Raw genomic sequence first — 22,724 nt, 5'->3', positions numbered from 1 at the left:
AAAAATTATCATTCCATACAGCAAAGGTGTAGATCTTTTTATAGCTCAAGGGAGTTAAGCAACACAGATACAATAACAAGACTGAAATAATAAAATATTTGTATCACAATAAAAATTAATAAAATCATCCAAAAATATAAATGTATATACAGAGATATGTTTTTTAAAATTCTGTGATTACGTTATTATTATTATTATTATTATTATTATTATTATTATTATTATTATTATTATTATTATTATTATTATTATTATTATTATTATTATTATTATTATTATTATTATTCCAAAGTTAAATATATCACTGTATAACTGGTCTGCTTACACCACCAAACTCGAAAAAGTCGATGGAACACTTTCTCCTTCTCTGCTTTGTCATGGCTGCGGACCCACATGTCCATACCGACTGTTCACCAGCCTGTACTCACACGTTTGAGTCTCTTTCAAGACACAGGACGAAAGGCGGCTGATGGGTACTGTTCCAGGCTTTACACTGCCATGATTTTACGTCACTTAAGTTTGACGTCATCCCACCTTTGACGCCACTTTCTACGCCACATTCATGACCTGGGAGGAATGGACAAGAAGACATGTCACTGTTTCTGGTGACATGAACGCTGTGTAACTGTGCACTGGGTGCCCGACAGGCCTGGGACGATGCATGACTTGTAAACGTGGAGACTCAAACACCCGCCATGGTCCTCCTACATTTGTGATGAGCTGCGTGGAGCGTCGGCAAGAAAAGATGGTGATTAAATCTGGACTGACTGTTCATAAGCATACGCCAAGCAAGCAGTCACAAGGCTTGTTCATTGGGTGAGAACTGCGTTCATTCAGGTTTACATTAGTATTTACAATAGTTCAACGAGTGCAGGACTAATGAATTACCGAATAGGAGCTTACTTTTGCACCCCAGTAGGCGTACGTCAAGCTAGATAGGATCTGGCAAAGCCATAAAAAAGGTTTACTAACAAATTAGCTGCCATAAAAATGGTTACTATGACAACGTGATACAACAGCTTCAAATAAGCTGATGCAGTTAAATAGCCAAATGTTCAACATTTATCACAGATTAACGTGACTGGTACATCTTTACATCTTTAAAACAACTAAAGACTTTCAATTCATCTGTCACAAAATGTGGTCTTCATTTTCAATCATGTTTCATTTAAATCAACATAATGAGGCAAAGAATTATCTTTACAAACATTTTTAGCAGATTGTTTCTGTATTTCTGTATTTTCTCTAAGACCCGATAACACTGCACTCATGCAGCAAAGCGCCAGGTGTACGTTACTAGATGTATTTGTTCACAGTTGGCCACACAAATAAATAAGAATATACAAAATATACGTTTTATAGGAAGTATATAAATTTATGTCACAGCTCAAATAACAATTAGAAAACACGCGCATTTCTGTCACATTTTAAAGGGAAGCAATTAGAAGAGTTGTTATGTACATAGTGCTTATATCTATCACATAAAAATGACGAATTACTATATTGCTGTGTATCCAACACAAACACAACATTTAAACATCAGTTTATATATACAGTGGTACCTCGACATACGAGTGCCCTGACATACGAGTGTTTTGAGATACGAGCCGCCGAGCGAGCGATATTTTGCTTCGAGATAAGAGCAAGATTTGAGATACGAGGAATCGCACAAAACACCGCTGCACACGACCCCAACATGCGGGGCGGATGTTGGGGTCGTGTGCAGCGTCTAACAGTTTCTCCCACCTCAGACTAGACCTCAGTCTGTGTGCTTGTTTCCCTCGTGTTCGAAGCATTTTTGATAAGTTGGGTTCGCGTTTTTTTGCTTTTTGTACATTTACAAAACATTATCCCATTTATTTTTGTAACCATGGGTCCGAAGAAGAAGATGATGTCTATTAATTAAAGCGCGAAATCGTAGAAAAACATGAGCAAGGTGTGCGAGTAATTGACTTGGCGAGGATGTACGGGTGTAGCACATCAATGATATGTCTGAGCTTAAACAGGAGTTGATAAAGGGTACAACGCCAGCTAGGGGCGTACAATAATTTCTAAGCTCCGGACTTCTCTCCATGAAAAGATGGAGAAACTATTGACTGTGTGGGTGACAGAGAAGCAGCTTCAAGGAGGAACCTTAACACAAAGCATCATGTGTGAGAAGGCACGAGCGATTTACGGTGATTTGCTGAAGCAGATCCCACACACTTCCACAAACGGAGAATTTAATCTGTTTTTATAGAATATGTATTTGTTATTCATAAATAAATGTTTCTTCTTGTAAATACACTTTTTCTTATTCAAAAACACTTAACAAAAACAACTGAGGTGGTGTTTTGGGAGCTGGAACGGATTAATGGCATTTCAATTAATTTCAATGGGGAAAATTGCTTTGAGATATGAGCAATTTGACATACGAGCAAGGTTACGGAACGAATTAAACTCGTATGTCGAGGTACCACTGTATATATAAAAGATCAGTTTCTGACGTATAGAAAAGTACACAAAGATGGACATTTGTGTGAATTTGATGTAGTCATATGAATGCATAGAATAATTATATAAACACACACATTGTTCACTATAAGAAAATCAGCATGCAATTATTGTACCAGACTTTTCTCAAAACAATCTTGCTGAACATCCAGAACAAGTTCCTGTTTAAGAAATTTCAAGCCGAATACAAAAGGCAAACATAACGTTAGCAAATTAAAGGAAACGCGATATGTGTGCACTCATTGTACAAACGGTGAATTGTAGCTGATGACAATACCTACTAATCAGTGAAACAATTATGCAAACATTGCATCAAACTAAAAGAATAAAAGAGATGAAAAGAAAATGGGTCGAGAACCTTCTGAGGCCACCAGGCTGAGGACATCTTGGGTGTGGTGTGTCTGTAGACCTGCTCCAGACAGTATCAGACTTGTTGCCACTCATTAGAAGCCACTGGCTGACGATGAGGTCTAACCCTGGGCTGAGGTGCTAACAGTGTTGGTGGGAAGTTGGCAGACTCAAACACGCATCCCAGCTTTTTATATCTTGTGATAAGTCTGTTCCATACAGGATCACATCTCAGTAATTCTGCGTTGCCTGAAGAAAACAGAAATAAATGTAGTAAAATACTAAGTGAAGTCTTCTTTCCACTGAGAGAGCTAACAGGCTAATAACAATGCGCTTTCATGAAAGAGATTAAACTAACCAACAATTATGAGACCACGACGAGCTCTTGTGAGAGCCACGTTGACTTGGTTTTGGTCAGTGATGAAGCCCATGTTCTGGCGGCACCATCCCTGTGTGGGATGAGGCTCAATCTTGTATGAAGGCAATGAGCGGACTGTACTAAGAACCACGTAGTCACACTCATCACCTGTACAATGGCAACAGTATTTAAGGTAAACAATGTCAACAGAAGATTCAACATTTAATTACAGTCACTAAATTTAAACATGATGAAGTTCTATCACAGATCTGGCACAAAGTACTGAGGACTAGCCTAAAACTACCAAATATAGAAGGGCCTTCTTTATAAGAATATATCTTTAATATTTGAATGTTTATTTTAGTGTCCTGTAAAGGTTTGCCAAATATAGTTACCACAACTTTCCCTACTACTGCTATGCTACTATCGTTATAAGCTTGTTGCCATTCGTGGCATTGATTCTTGTCCACACAAATAAAAAGAAAATTAATCAGCTTTAATGCATTGAAGATGGAACTTTCGTGGAAAAAAAAGGTCATGACTGTATAGTCACCAAAGGGAATGTTAATGATTTCCATCTGTCCTTTCTCTTTTTATCCTTCGTAAAGAAAACAAGAAAGGTATTTTAAGTGGAAAAACTTTGACCCCCATCTACGTCACTGATGGTTTGTCGAAAAATTACACTGAAAAAAAAATTGAAAGTTTATTTTAATATATCCTTCTCATATTCTCGAAATTTTACCTTTACATAAAAAAAATAACACTTAACAAACTTAAGACGAACAATAAAAGTGGAGCAAGACAGATTGCTCTACTAGCGCTACTGCTCTACAATTTTCTACTAATAAAGACTACAAACCCTGACTGGAGACGACAGTGGTGACTGGGATGTTCTTCTTGTCATATCGATTAAGAACAGATTTACAGGTGCTATTTCTTTGAGCTTCGATTGCTTCTGACAGTTTTTCTTGTAGGAGATGCTTTTGTGCATTATACTGAGTCAGAACTTTGATGGAATAACTCTTGTTTTCAGACGTTGTGGAGTTCGTCTCAATTATCTTTTTATTCTCTTCACATTTATTCTTCAGGTAAGTCAAGACTTGAATCTGTTGAAAAAAGTAAGGGTTTGATTATCAAGCCAAATATTATATATATAAGACAACTGCTTGAACGAGACAGACGGAGATCCAGGGAGGCATAGAAGATGATGAATAGTACATACATTTATGAAATAGATAAATGGAGAAATAGCGATCGCGAGAGAGAAAGTGAAACCTTGTATGATTACCTGACATAAAGAAAAGGCTTCAATGATTCGAATTTAACACTCTTGTATCCTTAAAACAAATTAAAATACATTTTAGAAGAATAGGAATAAATAAATAACTTAGACGAATTCCTACGGCATATCTCAAATGAGATGATACACATAAATAAAAAAAGTGATGACTCTACTGGTGAAAAGTAAGAGAAGAAAGAAATAAACAATAATACTAACATTCGTTACACAGCAAATACTGCAATTTTTAACGATCGATGCTTTAAGCAGAAAAAAGTGTGTTTATGTACATCCCATAATGCTAAGTCGCTTGAATTTACCACTTTATCTGCTTCAGCGGAGTTGGACTTTGACCTTTCGTTGCCTTCATCGGTTGAGACCGTTAGTGTTTCTTCCTCTCCCCGCACATCTACAAAAATGTGTGGGACAGGTTCTGAAGTTTTTGGGTGAAGAGGCCAGATTGGGAGAATGAACTTGGACCTCGTGGTGATAGGAGCACTCTTGAGTTTGCCTTTGTAGAATTCATTGGATGGAAACTCGCAGATTTCAGGGTGCTGGAAAAAGATCGTTATAAATGTGACTGTATTGACTCCTGAACCTCCTTCTCTATTTATTCTTTCAAGTAAAAATTATTCATTAGATAGGTTAGGGGGTTAGGGAATAATTATACTAAAGAACAAGCAATAAAGTAGAACCTAAAACAGAAGTCAAAAAATATTATTTAGAATCTTACCATTCTGTACTGTGTGCTGAGGAAGACGCACTTCACTGAAGACTTTTTGTATAAACGTTCAAAGAGTGACTGGTCCAGTCCCAGCTCTGCTGCTGCCTGACATGTTATGATTGGACGGAGCTGCTTGTGGTCTCCGATGAGGACCACTTGCTTGGCCTTGTTGGCCACAATGGGCACCAGACTGTGTGGCTCTGGTGACATGGCGCACTCGTCGATGATCACCTGGATGGTAAAGTGAAAATACTCAGTTTATAAAACACCTATTATACTTAGCGCACCTCACTGAGCCTTTGAGAACCTCCGAATTAGCGGACTTGTTATAATAAATCAATTTTTATTTGCTTGGTTCGATTAAGTCAACTGTTAAAATTATAAGTATAATTATAATTAGAACGATGCAGTTATACATAGAAATAGCAACTAAGGTAAAACAAGATCATTCCTACTTGAAATATGGAGCCCATTGTAGCTTCAACGAGTTTTGGACTGCCACCAACAGCACATGTAGTGAAGATGACTTCGTAGTGAGCCAGTTCCTCGACACTGGCTTGTTCAGAAGCCGTTTGTAGTCCCTCATCTGGTTGCTCGTTAATTTGAATTTTTTTGGATCTTCGCGACATTTTTCAAAATACCTTTCAAACTCTGCGATCTTTTCTGCGTAAGGCTTGTGGGACTCACGGATGATGTGATGCAAGCTCACCTCCTGAGTTATAAAGAAGTAATGAATGTTTCTTGCAAGTACCTAAGAAGAGAAATCTTAAAAGACGTCTCCTTATTAAATATCACATTAACACATGGTCATTCCTTATGGCGCTTTCCATATTATACAGAAATACACTGTTTCTGTCTCTTAATATAATCTGTGTTGTAGATTGACTTTAGCTCACAGACACTGATTTTTTGGACACCGTAAAGTTACAGAGATTTCAAGCTTTAAAACTTTACTGTTAATTTTTAAATACCTGTAGTTCCGGATCACTAATAAGATCCCTCATCCCACGCGAGTTCTGCAGACCACCTCGAGGGACTGGGTAATCCTTGGATTCAATGGCCGACCCGTAAAGTCTCACCATCTTCGGACACTTATTTCCAAACTTCAGCTTCAAGAGTCCTTTAAGAGCAATTTAAAGTAAATACTGACAACATTGTAATGATTCTAATTTTAGTATAAATTGAGTGGTTATCAAAATTTTTAGCAGTAAACAGTTTTATTTTTGGTGCAAATTTCAGCTTTAGAATGGTGTCTGTAATTCGACAGCACTTGAGGACGACTGTTACCCTTGGTATTCATGTCAACAGGGCGAACGACGATTTGGTTTAGAAGGATAATATGTTACAATACTCACTGGCAACATTATCTACAGACTTGTTGGACGGCCCACAGAACAAAACGACTTTTTTCCCTTTTCCCTGCTCCGAAAGTTTTCTGTTGATTTTTGTGAACAGATATATCAACTTGATTCCGGTGTAAGTCTTGCCTGTGCCTGAAACCAATCAACCAACTAATTGATCTTCACTTTAAAGTGTAATTCCTTACAATGCTCCCTACGCCAGGGTTTCTAAGAATGAGAACAGACCGTTATTGTCGTTATTGACACACTCACCAGGGGGCCCTTGGATGAGGGAAAGACTACTCGTTAGTGCGATCTTTATTGCTTGCTGCTGCCATTGATTGTTCTCTGGAAGTTTTACAGTTGGAACAACAATGTTATGTTGTCCCAGGTCGCGGTGATCTTTGTCTGGAAAAATCATCATCATCATCATCATCATCATCATCATCATCATCATCATCATCATCATCATCATCATCATCATCATCATCATCATCATCATCATCATCATCCACCTTATTGTCTTACGTCGTCTGTTTTATGAAATGAATCATGTTAAAGTATTAAACGATGATTATTTTGACTTAAATTGCTGCTTTCCTTTTAAAATTCTTGTTTCTTCTTATACAAAACCAATTTTTGCAACTTCATTAACTTCAGTCTGTATCAATCTCTATTTAATTTCTGTCTCGCCTATTCTCCATCTTAAACAAAGATGTCGGCTTACCAAGCTCTGGAATACTTTTGTCAAAAGCAATGGCTTGGGCCAATTCATTCCCTTGATCTTTCAATTGAAATATCATCTCCTGGGCACGCCTTGTGAAATTGGAATTGAAAATGTGTTTACTTATACACTTTGACAAGCTTTAGTGCTATAAGGAGGTTACAAGTAGTTAATCTTGAATAATTAGAAATATTGTGTAAAATGAAAATAATGTTATTCAACAAATCAAAATATTTTTAATGTGCATTACCGTCATTTTATCTTGATATTAATCAAATAATCCCTTCATATGGTATTGTACATAAGCTTGAGCATAAAAATTCATTTAAGATATTAAAATAATGGTTAATGCCTCTAGATTGTTGAGTCCTTCTGTTAGCCATTCTGTCAATAAAGTTAGATAGGTAGATAGATGGACAAAAGGATAATACATTGACAGATATAAGCAGGTAACTCACCTGTCGACCTGTGACTTAGGAAGGACTTCAAGTGTAACTGGGTAATTTTTGCTATTGAACAACTGCTGAGGAGGAATTCTGCTGTTAGGACTTAAGACGAACTTAACGTCAAGCAGTCCTCCATCTGCATCTTTACGGTTCGTGCGAGTGACAGCAATCACACCACCATGGCCAATCCAAGTGTAATGGGTATCCACAGCACAATCGAGGCAAGAATTTTTCACTCGCGACACGGTTGGCTTATCGTAATCCACTCGACACCTGAGGCACAGGTAGTCCATAGGGCATGTACTGTTGCTTTTGTATTCATCGTCTTTGCCTGTGCTGCCAGCAGACTTGCCGCCAAATTCGATTCCTCGGTCAAAACAAAAATTCGCAGGCAAGCTGAAAGCTCCTACATAGACTCTTTTAATACACTTCATATTAATCTCTACATTCTCTATGACAACTGCACTGTCGCCAGTTCCTGCTCCGTATGCCGCCTCCATCTCCAGTAAGGGCATCCAAGCATCCATGTATCCTTGATACGACTCTATTTTCTGACTTCTTATAGACGCTCTTGCAGAACGAGACAACACTGCTACTGGATCCGTCATGTGATGTGTGCAGATGTTGGCATTGCGAGTGATCTGGACAAGCTCCACACGAGGTTTGAGAAGTCCTTTCTTTGGCTCAGCTGACATCTGGACTGGAATCACTTGACCAGGAGAGAAAGTCATGCTGAAGCGAACCCGGCGCACTGATACCGTACCATCTCCGTTCTCACATGAGATGTGGTCAACTTCTGATCGGACTCTCTCAATGACGGCTGGCATGCCTGGCGATCCAGGGGACTTGTAATCCATCAGCAGTTTCAACATATTAGCCCACTCTCCCTGACCAACATTGACGATCAGTTGGTTTGGGTTAATATAGATATCTATCATCATCATCATCATTCCTTGTTACTCCTCAAGGAGCATAGGGCCGCAACAACACCTCGCCAGCGAACCCGGTTTTGATATCTATAGGAACTGATAAATTCCTATCACTTCTGTTGGCTTCTTTAAAAGTTTTGATGTCTTCCCGTTTTGTCTCGGCGTTTTCTAAATGTGTTTTATTGCCAGCCAGTTCTTCAGATTTGCTGTTCTTGTTGTAAAACCTCATCCCCCAGCGCACAGTCGCCATATCTTTTTTCTGTATAGTGTCAGTGATGACTTCGGGCTGGCTGCTAACTCCAAGCGCGCTGAAAGGAACCTCTTGTCTTCTATCGGAGACAGAGAGAAGTGAAGGCAAACAGAAGGTCAGCTGCTCACTGTCCACATTATCCACAAACGCTCGGAACACAAGTGGATTGGTCTGCAGCTTCTCGGCAATAGCAAGAGCCCTACATCCTCTACTAAAAGCCTTTTGTCTGGCATTCACATTATTTAGGTGCTGACATAGTCGCACAACATCTTCAGCTTTGCAGTCTGGTGGCTTGCCATCCAAGTCAGCGTGTAGGAGACGATGGACATGCAGGTCAACGTACCTCCTGATAGGAGACGTGAAATGTGTGTAGTACTCAATGTCAAGGCCAAAGTGGTAGTGGTCAGGCTGGTTTAGACCGTGAGAACATTTGTACTCGGCTGTTTCCATCATCTCCATCCAGTGCTGGTATGCAAGACACTGTAGTGGATGCAGAGCGTCCATAAAAAGAAGTCTGCTAGCCTCATCCAAGTTTCCCTTCTGCAGACATTCGCATATCCTGTGATACAGGTGTTCCTGGACGATGACATGTCTGTTCTGCAACATATCTTCCCCTTGTGCGCCAGATATAACCGACAACTTGGTTGAAGGACTTGTTTTCTTGCCTTGCAGTTGCATGACGAGATTTGCTATGTTTCCTTCCTTCTCTCTCCATTCTGCTAACTGTTCATAAGTTGGTGGCTTATGTGATCGCAAGATCATCACATGTGGAAACTTTTGTCTTAGTCTCTTAGCGACTGATTTGTTGGTTAAAATCATGAACTCCTCAACAAGGGAGTGAGCCTGGAGACTGTCAGCAACACTGTCTAAATCATGTAAACGAGGATCTTCAAAAGGGATGAACAGACCTCCTTTCCCTATTCGTGCCTCTCTCAGTTGAGACGCAATCATGTGAAGATCAAGAACGTCCTTGCGAGTGTCTTGGTCGACATCAATTTGTTGATCTCCATCAACTACCTTTTGTATCTCCTCGTAAGAGAACTGTCGTGTTGACTTTATTATTGTTTTCTTAACTTGTGGCTCCTCGTTTGTCTTTAAATTTCCTTTCTTGTCAAAGCAAAGGAAAACAGACATGGCGAGACGTTCTTGTCCAGGAAGGAGACTGAGTACACCGTGACTGAGTGGCTCTGGAAACATCGGTCGTGGTTTTCGTCGACTTGGATAGAAAGTGAAGGCCCTTCGCTTCGCTTCTTCATCAACTGCTGTTCCCACTTCCACAAACGATGCCACATCAGCAATATGAATCCCAATAACAAATCCGCTTTGATTTTCCCATATACTGAGTGCATCATCCAAATCCTGTGACCCTGGTGGGTCAATGGTGAAAACTCTTTTTGACGTGAGGTCGAGTCTTTCAGTCTTTTGTGGGAAGTGTCCAAGTTCTAGCTCTTGTGTTTCGCGAATCACTTCTCTTGGGTAGACACCAGGCACATTGTGTTGCATTGTGAGCACTTGAAGTCCGCTTGCAAAGTCTCTGCCTCCAATACAAGCCTCCAGAATCGCCCCAAGTGGGTAAATGCTTTGCATTCTCCACGACAAGATGACCACTTTGAAGACATACTGATCTCGTTTATCAGGATCAACGTTCAGAAACTGTTTGAACTCCACTTTCCCATTCACTATCTGTTTAATCTCCACGCGATGTTTGGTCAGTGCTGGGTATTTTTGTTTTACCTTGTCGTTCATGACATGAATTTTGGGAACAGTTTTACACAAAGGTTTCATGAGATGACTTTCGATTTCGTCCAGTGTACAGGTCAGGACGGGATGTTCCACATCTTTAAAGCGTATTCTTCTCGATGGGTACATACCCACGACACACCCATGAGCCATCTTCTCCACATCTTCCTGATCTTCCTGACCAGGTGTTTCGTTCGTCTGTAGTTCGCGGGCTTGTCCTGGTTCTGCCAAGACTTCCACCACGACCTCATCATCCATGTAAGTTTGTCCACACTTTGATCTTCCACAGATGAGAATTTCAGAGAACTTGCTGCCCTTGTCTAGAACCCTAGCGACAGACTTGTGCGAAAACTCGATTTTCAGCTGACATCGTTTGTATTTATCAGGATTTGACTTCACTAGTGCATCCAGATAATCAGCGTCTTTGTGTAAAGGATAATAAAAACTATTTCTGTCCGAGTCTTTCTCGAAAAGTTCCTTTTGTTGCGGTGAGAGCTCGACATCGTTCTCTGTACTAAAGTTCTCCTCTACACTTTCAAGTCCTTCCACGCTCTTCTCAAACCATTCTTTCTCGTCATCCACCGTTGTTGAAACCGTTTCCTCTGACAAAACGTTGTCGGCTGTTTCCTCCTCATAATCATCGTATCCGATGATCTGAAGATTTCTTTCGCCGTTTTCGTCATCGTCTGTCTCGGATTCACTGCTGTAGGGTAGAGGCTTAGGTGTCAACATGTCACTCACAGAGGTTGTTCCACGGCTGCCCACGCTTGCAGTAGTACGTGGGTTTGAACTGTTTCTGAGTACGGAAGAAGGAGCTGCTAGGTTTTCTGGACAAGATACTCAGACATCTTGATTCCTACAGGCGTTTGTAGTTGACGAACGTCTTCCTTAAAGCACAAATAATGGTCAATAATACAAGAAATGTTTTAAAGATACGTAGCTCGAATTCATCCGGTAAGTTTTAGCTGGACAACCTAAACGGTGTAGCAAATTTGATGTTTCTATCAAACCTTTAATGCATAAAATCTAACAACTCTGTCATTCTGCTTCACATATTTCTTCACTCCTTTCTAAAAATAAAGAAACATTTAGAACTTATAAAGATTTAAATCCCACTATTATTGATATCTTGAATATACATTTTCACAGTAAGTACTCAATTTCATGTCTCGCCTGCGGTCACCTTGGAAGGGGCAAAATCAAATTATTTCTAGGACTGGACATTCCCCAGCAACCCTGCATTAGAGTAAGACTTGGCTGCAGAGCAGCTTAGACATTTTTAAGACTGTGTATTTAAGTGAGATGCTCTCAACTTCATGAACAATAACAGAGAAAGCCTCACTTCCTCTGTGTTTTGGAGCTGGTCTGTGGCGATGTCGAGCGTCATCAGCCTGACGGGTGGCTAACTGAAAAATGAAATATATATTATAGATTCATAGTCTACTAGAACTAGAGGTGAATTATAAAACTCATTTGTTTCTATAAAAAAATAATAGTAAATCATTCAACTGAAGGAGTAAGACTGAACATGAATATCGACTTGAAAAAATAAGTACACACTGTCATCTCTATACACGATGGTCTTTACAATGTGCCCTGTTGTAAACTTGTTCTATTTACTACAGTATAATCTCTCTACTACCTACCTCTGTCTTTGCAACGTTTGTGTCAGTAAGCCAGTCTACATCAATCTCACTTGCGTTGTCATCCTGTTTTGAGATGATTGATTCTAATTTTTCTACTAGTTCTCTAATTTCTCTTCTTTCTGCCTCATCCTGAAAAGTTTACAAAGCTGTCATCATTAACTGTATTTAAGATACTTGGAACTAATCTTGTACCAAAGACTAGCTCCCACTCGTGCTTGGAACATAGTAAGCGCATATAGAACATTCCGGGAGGTAACATAAGTTTGTTTATGGAAATTTTGAAAATAGTTTTTAATATAAAAGTTAATATAAAATATGATAATTATCAACGAAAATATAGCATACATTTTTGGAATGATCAAATGTTCTCATCTTATTTGGTAGCTGATAAAGCAAAGAATTATTTTTTTCATTTCTCAGCTTTTTTTTTTTTTTTGCTCTCTGAAAATCGTCTGTTGGAACTTATCTTCATGTTCTTACTGGTAATTTATTTTTATTTGTTAATTACTTGTACTATAATTTTCACCAGTTTAGCTACAAAAGTAATAAAAAGAAGGCAGCTCAATATTTTGCTCGACATTATAAATATTCACAGAATTTATTTTAAACTAACCTGCAGTTTCTGAGATTACTTTTAAAGGCACTTTCCTCTTACCTCTGAGTCATTCAGTGCATCTTTCGTCTTTTCAAGGGCCTTTGTGTATTTATTACTGTTGAAGAGTATTTTGGCATGTACCGTGTTGAACATAGCCATATACTGTTTTGAAAGATCTGCCACATTTACTGAAAGTAAGAGGATTTCAAAAATTTAGATATGAGCAAAAGAAAGAAGGGCTTGAACATGACCTTCTACATAGAAACTTTCAAATGATCGTTGTCTAAATGTACAGGGTCTTCGAAATTAGCTACTCTTGTTTATTTTTCATTTATCCTTTCTGCGCTATCGCTCATCTACTAAGGTCTGTATTTTAAAAATCAAAGCAGAAAAATACCCATAGTCGAATATACACACTAGCAATCGTAGAAACGTATTCAAGTACTGCCGTTAATTAACACCTGCTTTTATTATCAGTGGTGATACACTCAAAATAAAGCCACAAAAATATGAGCATTCCCAAGCCATACAGATGAAGTATAGTTGTCCCTAAAATCATGCAATCACACAAAATAACAGTTTGCAACATTGTAACTTTTGAATTATTTTGGCGGTAGAAAAAATCTCCAGCACCGAAATAAAATAACATACCTCTTCGTGTTATGAGTTTGTGAAATTCTGCATTAAGACTTTGATATCCCTAAAAGCAAAGTGGAGTTAAACATAAAAAACTGATATTTACTATGTGCTTCATAATAAAATAAACACGTGTCTGCAAAAATTATGTGGAACTGAAAAAGTTTTAAATTTCACATGTGTACATGCATGTGCAAATACATTCAGGTTAAGGGCACATGCAATATTATTTAATTATTACTTACAAGACTGATACCCTACAGGATGAAGAGAATGTTAAAAGTATTTCAATTCCCACTTTTAAACATGTCCGTTTGTAAACTAAGTTCTTCCAAGGTAACTAACCATTCTAAGCAGCGAAGAGATAGTCACAACAAGTGCCTCAGACATTAGTCGTTTCATCTCTGGAACGTTTAAGTACGGGATGATGAGAGAGATGTTCACGTTGCACAGAATGGGGATGGAAGCGTGTGGCCTGGAGCGCTCCACCCAAGAAGCCAGATTTACCAACAGACGGGCGAGCCATGTAAGGTTCTGCAAAGTCACGGTTTATTGAGTGGTAGGCAATATTCTGAGAATTTATTACAGCATGGATTACTTTTATGGCGTTTTTCACCAATTTCGGTTTAATAAATACAGATCTATTAAAAAAAGCACTGTCCCAAAGACGTGCTGAAAATTTTTTTTGTGCTCAATGTGGCCAGATGAACTTGTCTTAACAAATTATTTCAAACAACATGGTTAAACCTTGGCAGGGGAAAAGATATTAAGAAAAAGCAAATTTAAAATGTACACAATTTTCATTTTTGCTTTGTTTTTCCTTCCATCGGTCTTTCTTTCTTTACGTTCGGAAGACAGTTCTTCCTCCTGCCAAGGCGACGTCGACTATCCTTCAACGCGTCTTGAAGGACAGTCTTCGACAAGGTGTCGTGGCTAAAGAAGACGATCCTACGTCGCCTGACTGTTGAAAGTAGAGGTTCCCAGTGTCAGGCTCGGCGAGCAGAGTCCACGTCCACGATCAGTACTACCATGGAATTATACAGCTTGTAATTGGTAGTGAACATTATCATATATCTATGCCAGATCCTATCCTGCCTAGCTATTGCCGCTGTTTCTGTTGGGATACTGATGAGATATCTGGCGTGGAGCTCCTGTCCTTGGAAAGGGTGGTTCTCAAGTACTTGAAGCTGCTTACCTCTTCCAGCTATACCCCGTCCACACAGATCTCTGCCTTGTCGCTTTCTCAGTGCTGGTCTCCATTCCATATGAGTTCGAACTGTCTGTCAGTCTGTTGGTGAGGTCTTACAGTTAGTGCCTGCTAACAGATCTATGTCGTTAGCAATGCCTTGTCGAAGACTATCCTGCAAGGCACTTTGGAAGGTACTCGACGGCGGGCAGAGAAAGAACTGGCTTACGAACGTTACAGACTGGACTGGTCGTCATGTACAGGACCTGCGGACAAGAATGGCAGGCCCTGTCAGCTGCCGCGTCTATCCATGTGATCCCCCAACTACAGGTGCCGTACTAGGGACTGACTGACTAGCTGGACTGGGCTGACTGACTGGCTGGACTGGACTGACGGACTGGATTTAGTGTCAGATACCTCACAACGAACCTTCATTACACAGTATATGCATAGTTGCTACCGAAGGGTAAGATTTTTTTTCTCCTGTGGGAGAGTTTGTAGCATACCTCTCCGGGCCCATGGAGGTTGTTTAAAGACAGCGAAGACGTAGTCGGATCTGAAATCACAGAAAATGTTGAAATGACCTAAAGTCTAAAGCAAGGGGAAATATGGGAACATCTTTGATTAGGTGGAGGAACACTTGCATTGGCTCAGATATAAATATTTTTTTCACAGTGGTTTTATTAGAAATATCCTGCATCACAATAATAAAAATGTTAAAAATCTTATATTTATGTTTCATGACTTGACGCAAGTGAAGTTTGGTCACGTTTAGTATCATACCAGAGAATACTGTCTGTATTTAGACAATCTTTTCAGATGGAAATAATATTTAGCCCTATAATATGCGTTTATCTGCATGTCTGTTTTGCTTTGCTACACTTTTCTATATACAGTACACAGAAAATTAGTGATCTGCCTTAGTGGACAAACGTAGACTGACTCTCGGATATTTCTGTCTACAATCCTATTTCCTTTTTTTTTGTGTGCCATTATTATCCCCCAAAACGAATATGTCTACCTGCCTATAATATTTATCGTTTTTTTGTGTAGACCTGTTTGTCTTAGCTTCATATGTCAAAAACTCACCGGGGAAATAGAAGAATATAGTTCCACGGGCATCGTAGAATTGTACTTGGTTCTTCAGGTGAAAACACATTTATACAAGCCATTATTATATATAAACAGGTCTTGATGAAATTTTTACCTTAAAAACCTCTCATAAGCGCAGTACTTAAACGCAGTATGATACACTAGTCAGTCAAAGTCAGAGTTGAAAAAATGAGATAACTGATAGGCGTTGAGAAAAATGATTCATGTAATCTTTAGCTAGTTTTCGAGGTCCGTAGCTAATCGCTGGATGTCTTGTATCCATGTTAAACATTGACTTAATCAGATATAATTTTGATTAAAACATATAACTAACAATAACATACAATGTTTTTCTTGAAACGTAAAAAATATATAAAATCTCACGAAGGTATTTAGTGTATTTTAAATCTCGCCACTAGTTACTAATGTCGAGTTTCGTTACCCAAGAATTAATTTTGTTGCGCTTTCTCTGAATCAGATGATTATTTTCCTACAATGAAAGCGTTTTTTTTTTTCAAAATGAGCAAATACACATTGTCTTATGGGTAATAGCGACCATTGTTTTCATTTGTCCTTAAAATGGCAAGCTAGCATGCAAAAAGCCGTTAAATTTTGCCGTTAAAAAGTCTAGTTTAAGAAATGTACCTCCTGAACACCAGCTACTAAAGTAGAGGCGGCGTTTGATGCTCGTTCAAGCACTGCAGCTTCCAGATCATCTTGAGGACAACCTTGTGTTGTGAAGCTCTCGACATGTTGCCGGAGACTTGTCACAAAAACTGCAGCTGTTTGGAAGCTGAAGGTGGAACCACTAATTTCTGTTTCGGCGTTTTGAAATATTTTCTCGACTTCATCTTTAAACTTTGCCAGGCGATTGTCATCACCCTCAGCCCCCATAGCCTTTCTTTGAATACTTATTTATACTTCCCCAAAAGATTGCTGAAAGAGAGAGCAAACTGTAAAAAAAGAAACCTTCGCTAAGTTATAGAATAAAGTGTGAATATCTAGTACTATGTACCATATATCTACTACTACTACAACAACAACTACATTATTTGCTGGCTTTATACAAAAACAAAGATAAAATATATATGAGAAATGGTAATAAGACGAAGGTAAGTTAATGACGTAAACATTGTTTCTTTGAAGAAAAATAATTTTACTTCTATCAAAATCCACTAACAATAAGAGTGAATGACCTTTCCAGTGACAAGTAGAGCGATATAAGTACTACTATAATGTCACAAATACGTTAAAAGGTACATGAAATTTCTGGTCTGTTGAAGCAGCAAGGACAAATAACGTGAATTCACAGAATTCACAAGACCAAGGTTATACTAAGGGATCTGCGGGATAAAGTGATTTTGGAGCTGAGTTCGTGGGAGACAGCTAACTAAAACAATCTTTGTAGAAACACAAGTAACATATTTTCCCACATATTATCGTTTGTGTAGACAAAGGCAAGAACAAATTACTGCTTTGTAGGATGATTTCAAAGCAGCTACAGTGTAAGAAACGATCGCAAAGGAACGAATAGTAAAGATAGAATAATTTTTTTGCATTGAATAGAATAATTTTTGCATGTTGTTATGTGTGGTTTATTTGGAAGTTAACTGAAATATAGAAAGTTACAATCAAAAATTATGGCAAATATTTTCTGTTTTCAGTCATTGTTTTTACACAGCTTGTTCTGAATGTCATCGTCTTAAGCACTTTAAAGTCCTTAGTCTTCTGTAGTAATGTCAAGAATAACTGCAGACCTTGTCAAATTCTAAGCTTTAAGAAAATTTAATATGAAAATATCTGCAGTTTTCTATTTCTATTCTCAGAACCATTTGCATTAAATTCTAAATAATATCTAGGCTACCATTAGATGCTGTTTTGAAAAGTGTATTCTGTTTTTAATTGGACTTCATATACATGCAAGGACGGAAATGTGACACAAATTTACACTCAGCTGATCATAAGCTTATAAGAAAAATCACTGTATGAGTCAGCTAATATCATGCTATTTTTAAATGTTTTTGTTATAGCTGTCCTTTGGATGACAGCCTTACCTAAGCCCAGTAACTGTTCTCTTTTGACAAAGAATTCGAGTACAAGACTTCAGCGCTCTGTTTTTCTTTTCATCTAGCTTTACCCCGACAACACGTTTTATAGCATGAAGATCACTAGGCACACGCATGTGTGGTGAGAAACCGAAAGTAGGGTTACCTTACAGCCTGTCCCTCCAAGGTCTGATGACTTCTACATAGCCAGTGTTTGTAACAGCGCCACATTAACATAATCAAATAACTTCTTTGTCTTTGTTGTATACGTCGTTGGTTAAATAAAATTGCTTGTAATAGAGATAACACTTTACGATCGTCTTGGCGGTCAAACAGGATAGCGAGAGAGAGAGATGCACAAAATAAGTACAGACGTCCAACACACATCTGCTTGCGTATGTATATACATGGACACACACAGACTGGTGACCTCGAATTTTCGTTTGTTATGCAGATTAGTGTTACCGTTATCGTAATTTTAGACTGTGTGTACGTAACAGGTTTTATATAATAAGACATACACCACGGCGGTGACTACACGAATCAAACCCATTCATCAGGTTATGTGCTGACGTACCAACGCGTAAAGGAAACATTAAGGGAACAAGTTAGCTGGAGTCAAACCATAGATACTATTGAACGGGAACGGTTCATTACATTAGTATCAATCATATAATTCCAATCTTTTAGTACTGTAGAGTGTTTGTTTAACAAGACATAACTGCTGAGGTTTATTTCGAGACAACACCGAAAGATTACCTGTCATACACGTAAGACAGACAAAAGCAAGATTTTATTTAAACATCTTTCCTCTTAAATACTTTTATATTACAGTTGGCATTTCAAATAATCTGTTGAGATTACTTCTCAATACTTTCTCATTGTTGTACATATCTAACTATAAAAGAAACATCATGAACCTACCTGATTCACTTCCCTGATAGGTTCACCGCAGATTGAGATTTAAAGATAGAATAACAGTTTTGTAGTCACAAACAAATGTATTCTTTATACCTTACTTTCAGTAACAGTTCTTTTCCAATTTATACCAGTTTATACGATTCACTTCTCTGAACAATTTCCCGCAGTCTGAGCTGCGAAGGACGCGGTTGTTGGTCGAACGATTTCTCATAACGGTCTCCCGAGGTGTGCAGAAATCTATTTTCTTTTAACCTCCATCTGAAACATTTACAGCTAGTGTGGCACTGGTCCTAGAAATGGTGTATAGGAAAATTCCAGTTTCATTTTCGATTCATTATTCACAAAGTTTATTTACAGTTTTGCTTCGTCCGTTTGTCGCACAACTGCACAACGTCACGAGCAGACAGTTTTATTACATCACAGTATTTAAAATTACTTTTATATGGTCCTTACCCACCTCTCTACAGAAATATATCTCCAACAACGGGAAGGCCCTTGTCATAAGCGCCATAAATAACTGCCGTCAGATTTCCAGAGCGTGAAGACGACAAAACATTGTAACGGTAAAGGTCGCATTGATCACCGATGACTGTGGACTAATGTACTCCAGGACGTCGCTGGTTAAATAAAATTGATAGTAATAGAGATCATACTTTACTTGACTGTCAAAGAGAATAGAGAGAGAACACGCACTCGAACATTTTATTGACTAAAGACCACTCTCGCCATCGTCACTTTTAGAAATTGAGCTGAAAACAGCCGTCCTCTTCCTCACACTCTTATCCAATCATCCATCCATTCTTATCTCTCTCATCTTTATCCTGCATACATATATATACAGTATGTATGTACACGCTCTGACCACTCTCCAATACGAACATCATGATTCCATATATATTTGACATGCATAGCAACATCATCATACATGGACAAGGGGTAGCAATCATACTTCACACAAGTTCTGTTATCGCCCTTATCTTAAACCATTTGTGAATACACCATGCCAGTCGTCTTGTTTTTTTCTGCATTATCACAAAACCGTACAAAAAAAGATACTGTTGTTCTTTGCATGGGGTCACATGTTTAAGATACATACTCCTGATGAAAATCTACATATCTGAGACAATAGAAAATATAAGCTTCGTCCGGTGTAAAATGTATGCAGAAAGGACATTTGTATGGACTCTTTTTTTTTCTCTCACCTGTACAAAACGGTGTTAGTGTGTGTTTATATCATTCTCTTAGCTCTGAATAATGTGTATAAATGAAAAATCCTCTGAGCCTCAAGTTTGCAACGATTGTTTGATGGGCGACTTCTATCACTCTAGGTTTAAAAGTATAAAGAATTATTGTATGATTTTAAATCAAAGAGCTTAAAAGTCTGTCTACTCATATTGTAGATAAAAGGTCTCTGTGTCAAAGGTGGCATTTTTCCATTTGACAGCTAACTGATTAACCCCTTGAAACGAACTCAGGGCTGTAGTAAATATAAAATCAAAGTATACATAGCTGTTGACTACTTCTAGGACCGTTTCTCATAAAAAAGAGCTCTTGCTGTCTTCTTAAAAATTTCCCTTTCCTACATTGGCTTCGCTACCATTGATTTCTAATCCAAGCTTCTGGCATAAGTTAGCAAGGCAGTTTATTTATTTATTTATTTTTTTTTGGAGACGAGGAAGAGAGTGTGTGTCGTGATAAGAGTTATCCCGTGAGGGCACATCCGGGGTTTTATGTAGTGAGCTCCCTTTTTGCGTTTTGAGCTTGCCGGTGGCGCCATTTTATTCGTGAGACTGGACAGGATTTTGCCCCTCCGTCACTGACGCTGTTAAATATTCTAGTATTGTAGACCAGTTTGGACCAGTGTGGACCAGGCCGCTTTCCATTTCTGATTTCAAACCACGTACGCTGCTGCATGTCCTGTTGATTAGATTCTGAATCTATAGGTTTGAACGATGTCGTCTCGTGATGAGATGTGTTTATGTCATCCTCCATCTTGCTCCCTGCGTGTAGCTGACTGCTGTCGCCTTCGCTTCTTCAGTGCCAGGACTGTGCTCTGTTCTCAACTGTGTTGCCACCGAACTTCAAATTCAGTGTTCTGATGAATTTGTATTTTTACTGGCCTGCACTTGAAATGCAAGACTTCTTATATTGATCCTGTAGAATGTAGATCAGCTGCATAGTCTAGTGCTGGCGGGAAGGAAGTAAGCACACATAATGATAAGACACACCGAAACGTATTGTTTTTGAGACTAGCATCCTTCATCATGATGATGGTGATCATCATTATTATTATCATTATCATCATCATCTTTGTGTGGTTTTTTTTAGTAAAGCGCTTTGATCCCGCCTTTAACCAATTTTATTATTATAAAAATAATATAACAAAGACAATACAAATTAAAAAGAGGTAAAGATAAAATAATAAAGATAATAATAAAAATTAATAACTATAAAACAAATCAGAAATTGATTTGCAATTCGTTCGATAGCAAACAGTAATCGAGTGGTAGGTGTTACTTTTGCTTGTCACTTGTTGTATCTGGCTAATCGAAATATCAGCGACTAAATCATGTGGATGTGATTACTTCTTTTTCATCAGTGATCATGATTTGAGAAGAAATCGGCTTGTTGTCAGAAAATGCAGAGATACAGTAACACTAAAAGGTAAGACCTTTGCACAGCTGTTCACTTTTATCTGTAGCCTGCATTAAAAAATGGTTTGCATACTCCTCGACTATAGCGCAGGCATGTTTGATATAATGAAGAAATAAGAATATGATAAAGAGTAAAGACTCATTAATGCCACGCCATCTAAAGCCTTGAGAAGTTAACATTCTCACCCTTTTCAGAGAATCGGGTCACATGCGTTAACGTCATGTAATGATTTACGTGTTCTCATTGGCTGTAACCTTAACGTCGTGCATTTGAGCTCTTTCTGTCCGTGTCGATGTTTGAAAGCGTGTATGTCATAAATTTAAGAGGGTTATTGACTCAGATTGTACGAGAAGTTATCTTGAAATTAGAAAAATCTTTTTTATTTAAAAATTATTGCACACCCACTGAAAGGACTGAGTGGAAATACGCGATATGCGCAAACGCACCAGTACAGTTGAGGAAATTGTGTTCATTTGAAAACAAACGTGTTCACTGTCTGTGTCTATTTCTGAAAACTCAGAATTTAACCTGAGATTCTCGACTTTTCCACATACGATTATTCGGAAACAGCACATGAAAAATAAAGCAAGCAAACAAACAAAAACAAACAAACAAACAAACAAACAAACAAACAAACAAACAAACAGTTTTATTTAAAATTCAGTAAAAAGGGTTAAACAGAGAACAAGCGTGAGAGGCTGTTAAAAATCTGATAATCAGTGACCCTCACACTTTTATATTTTAAGTCTTATGTATTAAGGCAAATTCCGAGATTTAAGGAAAATGCATTTAGAAAAGGGGTTTCTTTTACTTAATTTATTTTAAAGCTTCTAGCCATTTTTTTTCTTTTATCACGGCGCTCTTCCAATCACAAACACTTCTCGTCTTCAGTCTCCTATGATAATTTCTCCAGATGCTTTTGCCTCTTCTTTTTTTTAGGAGTATTTTTTTTTAAGGGGGGGGGGGGTTGGCTTAACCCATCTGTCTTCTCACTTAGAAGAAAATGATTAATATCATATTTTAATTAGTTCAAAGGGTCTAGTGTCGTCCTAACGTAACGGTTGCGAATTTAACATCCGCCTATCTAACTGAGTAACGAGCAGTATTCTATTTATACAAGCTTTCAAATTCTTAATACCTAAGTGAACAGTGCGAAAAGCGCGGGGTGCAAAAAAGAGTTGAGAAAAACTATCTTCACAATACTGTTTAAGATATTTTCTAAGCCGACCAGTGCTCGGACAGTGGGACACGCACGGGTACGTTAACAACAAACGTATACAGGCACAGTTCTGTTGCCAGGGGTTTATTTTATAACAT

General features: G+C 38.3%; 2 protein-coding genes across 4 annotated transcripts; both read right to left on the bottom strand.

Annotated features, from left to right (window-relative positions):
* Nucleotides 1–2,467: 2,467 nt before the first annotated feature.
* LOC112573504 (helicase with zinc finger domain 2-like) lies at nt 2,468–5,936 on the bottom strand. The gene is made up of 6 exons (XM_025253952.1): nt 5,658–5,936; nt 5,212–5,433; nt 4,799–5,032; nt 4,059–4,305; nt 3,200–3,367; nt 2,468–3,090 (listed from the first exon to the last, which is right to left on the bottom strand). Exons 1-6 carry the CDS (start codon nt 5,829–5,831, stop codon nt 2,918–2,920), a joined length of 1,218 nt encoding a protein of 405 aa, XP_025109737.1. The 5' UTR covers nt 5,832–5,936; the 3' UTR covers nt 2,468–2,917.
* A 983-nt stretch (nt 5,937–6,919) lies between these two features.
* Nucleotides 6,920–8,035, bottom strand: LOC112573508. 3 transcript variants are annotated; one of them, XM_025253956.1, is made up of 3 exons: nt 7,725–8,035; nt 7,270–7,358; nt 6,997–7,075 (listed from the first exon to the last, which is right to left on the bottom strand). In XM_025253956.1, exons 1-3 carry the CDS (start codon nt 8,003–8,005, stop codon nt 7,059–7,061), a joined length of 387 nt encoding a protein of 128 aa, XP_025109741.1. In that variant the 5' UTR covers nt 8,006–8,035; the 3' UTR covers nt 6,997–7,058. The 3 variants fall into 3 exon arrangements, 2 of the variants coding, with proteins under 2 accessions (XP_025109741.1, XP_025109740.1); XR_003101246.1 differs by lacking the exon at nt 6,997–7,075 and adding an exon at nt 6,920–6,950 and having other exon boundaries at nt 7,270–8,035; XM_025253955.1 differs by lacking the exon at nt 6,997–7,075 and having other exon boundaries at nt 7,083–7,358.
* Between the last annotated feature and the right edge of the window lie 14,689 nt (nt 8,036–22,724).

The sequence above is a fragment of the Pomacea canaliculata genome, linkage group LG10 (assembly GCF_003073045.1).
Source record: "Pomacea canaliculata isolate SZHN2017 linkage group LG10, ASM307304v1, whole genome shotgun sequence".
Lineage (NCBI taxonomy): Eukaryota > Metazoa > Mollusca > Gastropoda > Architaenioglossa > Ampullariidae > Pomacea > Pomacea canaliculata.
This window is presented reverse-complemented; position numbering and strand designations above follow the sequence as displayed.

Excerpts from the sequence above, each read along its gene's own strand:
- LOC112573504 (XM_025253952.1), bottom strand. The coding sequence starts at position 5,831 with ATGTCGCGAAGATCCAAAAAAATTCAAATTAACGAGCAACCAGATGAG. Across the intron at positions 5,033-5,211 it reads TCAGCACACAGTACAGAATG|CACCCTGAAATCTGCGAGTT; the intron begins GTAAGATTCTAA and ends ATCTTTTTCCAG. Across the intron at positions 3,091-3,199 it reads TCGTGGTCTCATAATTGTTG|GCAACGCAGAATTACTGAGA; the intron begins GTTAGTTTAATC and ends TGTTTTCTTCAG.
- LOC112573508 (XM_025253955.1), bottom strand. The coding sequence starts at position 8,005 with ATGGACTACCTGTGCCTCAGGTGTCGAGTGGATTACGATAAGCCAACC. Across the intron at positions 7,359-7,724 it reads CCTAAGTCACAGGTCGACAG|GCGTGCCCAGGAGATGATAT; the intron begins GTGAGTTACCTG and ends CAATTTCACAAG.